This window comes from Triticum dicoccoides, chromosome 4A (genome assembly GCF_002162155.2).
Source record: "Triticum dicoccoides isolate Atlit2015 ecotype Zavitan chromosome 4A, WEW_v2.0, whole genome shotgun sequence".
Taxonomy (NCBI): Eukaryota; Viridiplantae; Streptophyta; class Magnoliopsida; order Poales; family Poaceae; genus Triticum; species Triticum dicoccoides.
In genome coordinates, this window is record NC_041386.1 from 401,869,235 (window position 1) to 401,870,732 (window position 1,498).

A 1,498-nucleotide genomic window follows, 5' to 3' on the forward strand; every position below is an offset into this window, starting at 1 on the left:
AGAGGCACAGCCGTGAGTCTCACGAAAGTAAAACCATGCCTCTCGCGGAAGCAAAAACCGTAACTCTTATGAAAGGGAAAAACGCATTTTTTCATGTAAATTTTTTCATTTTTTTTTAAAGCTAAGGAGGAACAATGAAAAACTAAAATGTCGAAAAAACCTAAAAAAACCGTTTAAAAAGTCGAAAACGCGTGCAGAAAGATAAAAGGAAACAAAATTTGAAGGAAGCGTTCAGAATGCGACACGTGGCGAATGGCTGAGAGCGCGTCAAGTGACGCTGATTGTTGCCATTCTGTTGAAGGAGCGCTTGTTAAATAGTCCTCGTGCGAACGTTGGGCGCATTTTGTTTCAGCCCGTAGTTCTTGTTGGGCCGAAACCCAGCCCAGCCTTCGTTCTTAATACAGCCGCCTAACGGCGTAGATTTCTCACACAAAGCCTCTTGTCCAACCGCAGCTAGGGTTTTGCTCCGCCGCAACGCACGATCCAGATTCCTACACTTCCCTAACCCTACCCAACCCTGCACCTCCCGGCGGCGGCGGCGGCGAGCAGCAGTCAGCGGCAAGATGAGGCCTATTCTCATGAAGGGGCACGAGCGCCCGCTCACGTTCCTGAAGTACAACCGGGACGGCGACCTGCTGTTCTCATGCGCCAAGGACCACACCCCCACCGTCTGGTACGCCGACAACGGCGACCGCCTCGGCACCTACCGCGGCCACAACGGCGCGGTATGGTCCTGCGATGTCTCCCGCCACTCCGCGCGTCTCATCACGGGGAGCGCCGACCAGACTGCCAAGCTCTGGGACGTCAAGACGGGGAAGGAGCTCTTCACCTTCAGGTTCGACGCCCCCGCGCGCTCCGTCGACTTAGCCATCGGCGACCACCTGGCGGTCATCACCACCGACAGTTTCATGGGGAATATGCCCACCGCGCAGGTCAAGCGCATCGCCGAGGACCTGCAAGACCGTACGGTTTACTCTTCTCCTCCTGGAAGTTTCTAGATGTCTAGTTGTGACGTGAATGTGGATTTTATAATGTGTTTGTGGTTTGCAGAAACGGAGGAGTCAGCTCTTGTGATCTCCGGCATCACGGGGAGGATTAACAGGGCCGTGTGGGGGCCCGGCAACCGGACCATCATCACCGCCGGTGAGGATGCCACCATCCGCATCTGGGACTCTGAGGTTAGCACCCCAAGCTTGCAAGTAGTCTTGTTGAGTCATGCTGGCGATCAGTTCTGTGGCCTATTAGGGTGTCTGGTGCCATCTACCTGTGGCAATTTGCTCTTGGTAGGAGCTTGCAACTATTGTTGCATGATTGTAGATGTATTGGTTGTAATGTAAAATGTTACTTGAGCTCAGTGCTTTATATTTCACACACGCCCTGAATTTCCTTGTCATGTGGTCTGATTCCGTGAGTTTCTTATAGCCACCAACTCCTTGAATTAACACAGCAAACAGTTAATATCTGTAAATCTGGCCATGGTGGATGCTTAGTACGTAGT

General features: G+C 52.3%; 1 protein-coding gene across 1 annotated transcript in view; it reads left to right on the forward strand.

Moving 5' to 3' along the window:
- Window positions 1-421: 421 nt before the first annotated feature.
- The window catches only part of LOC119285981 (eukaryotic translation initiation factor 3 subunit I-like), a 4,580-nt gene continuing 3,503 nt past the window's right edge, over window positions 422-1,498 (forward strand). Inside the window, exons 1-2 of the mRNA XM_037565327.1 lie at window positions 422-963; window positions 1,051-1,178. Coding sequence (XP_037421224.1) covers window positions 564-963; window positions 1,051-1,178 — 528 coding nt within the window. The 5' untranslated portion in view covers window positions 422-563. The remainder of the gene's footprint in view (window positions 964-1,050; window positions 1,179-1,498) is intronic.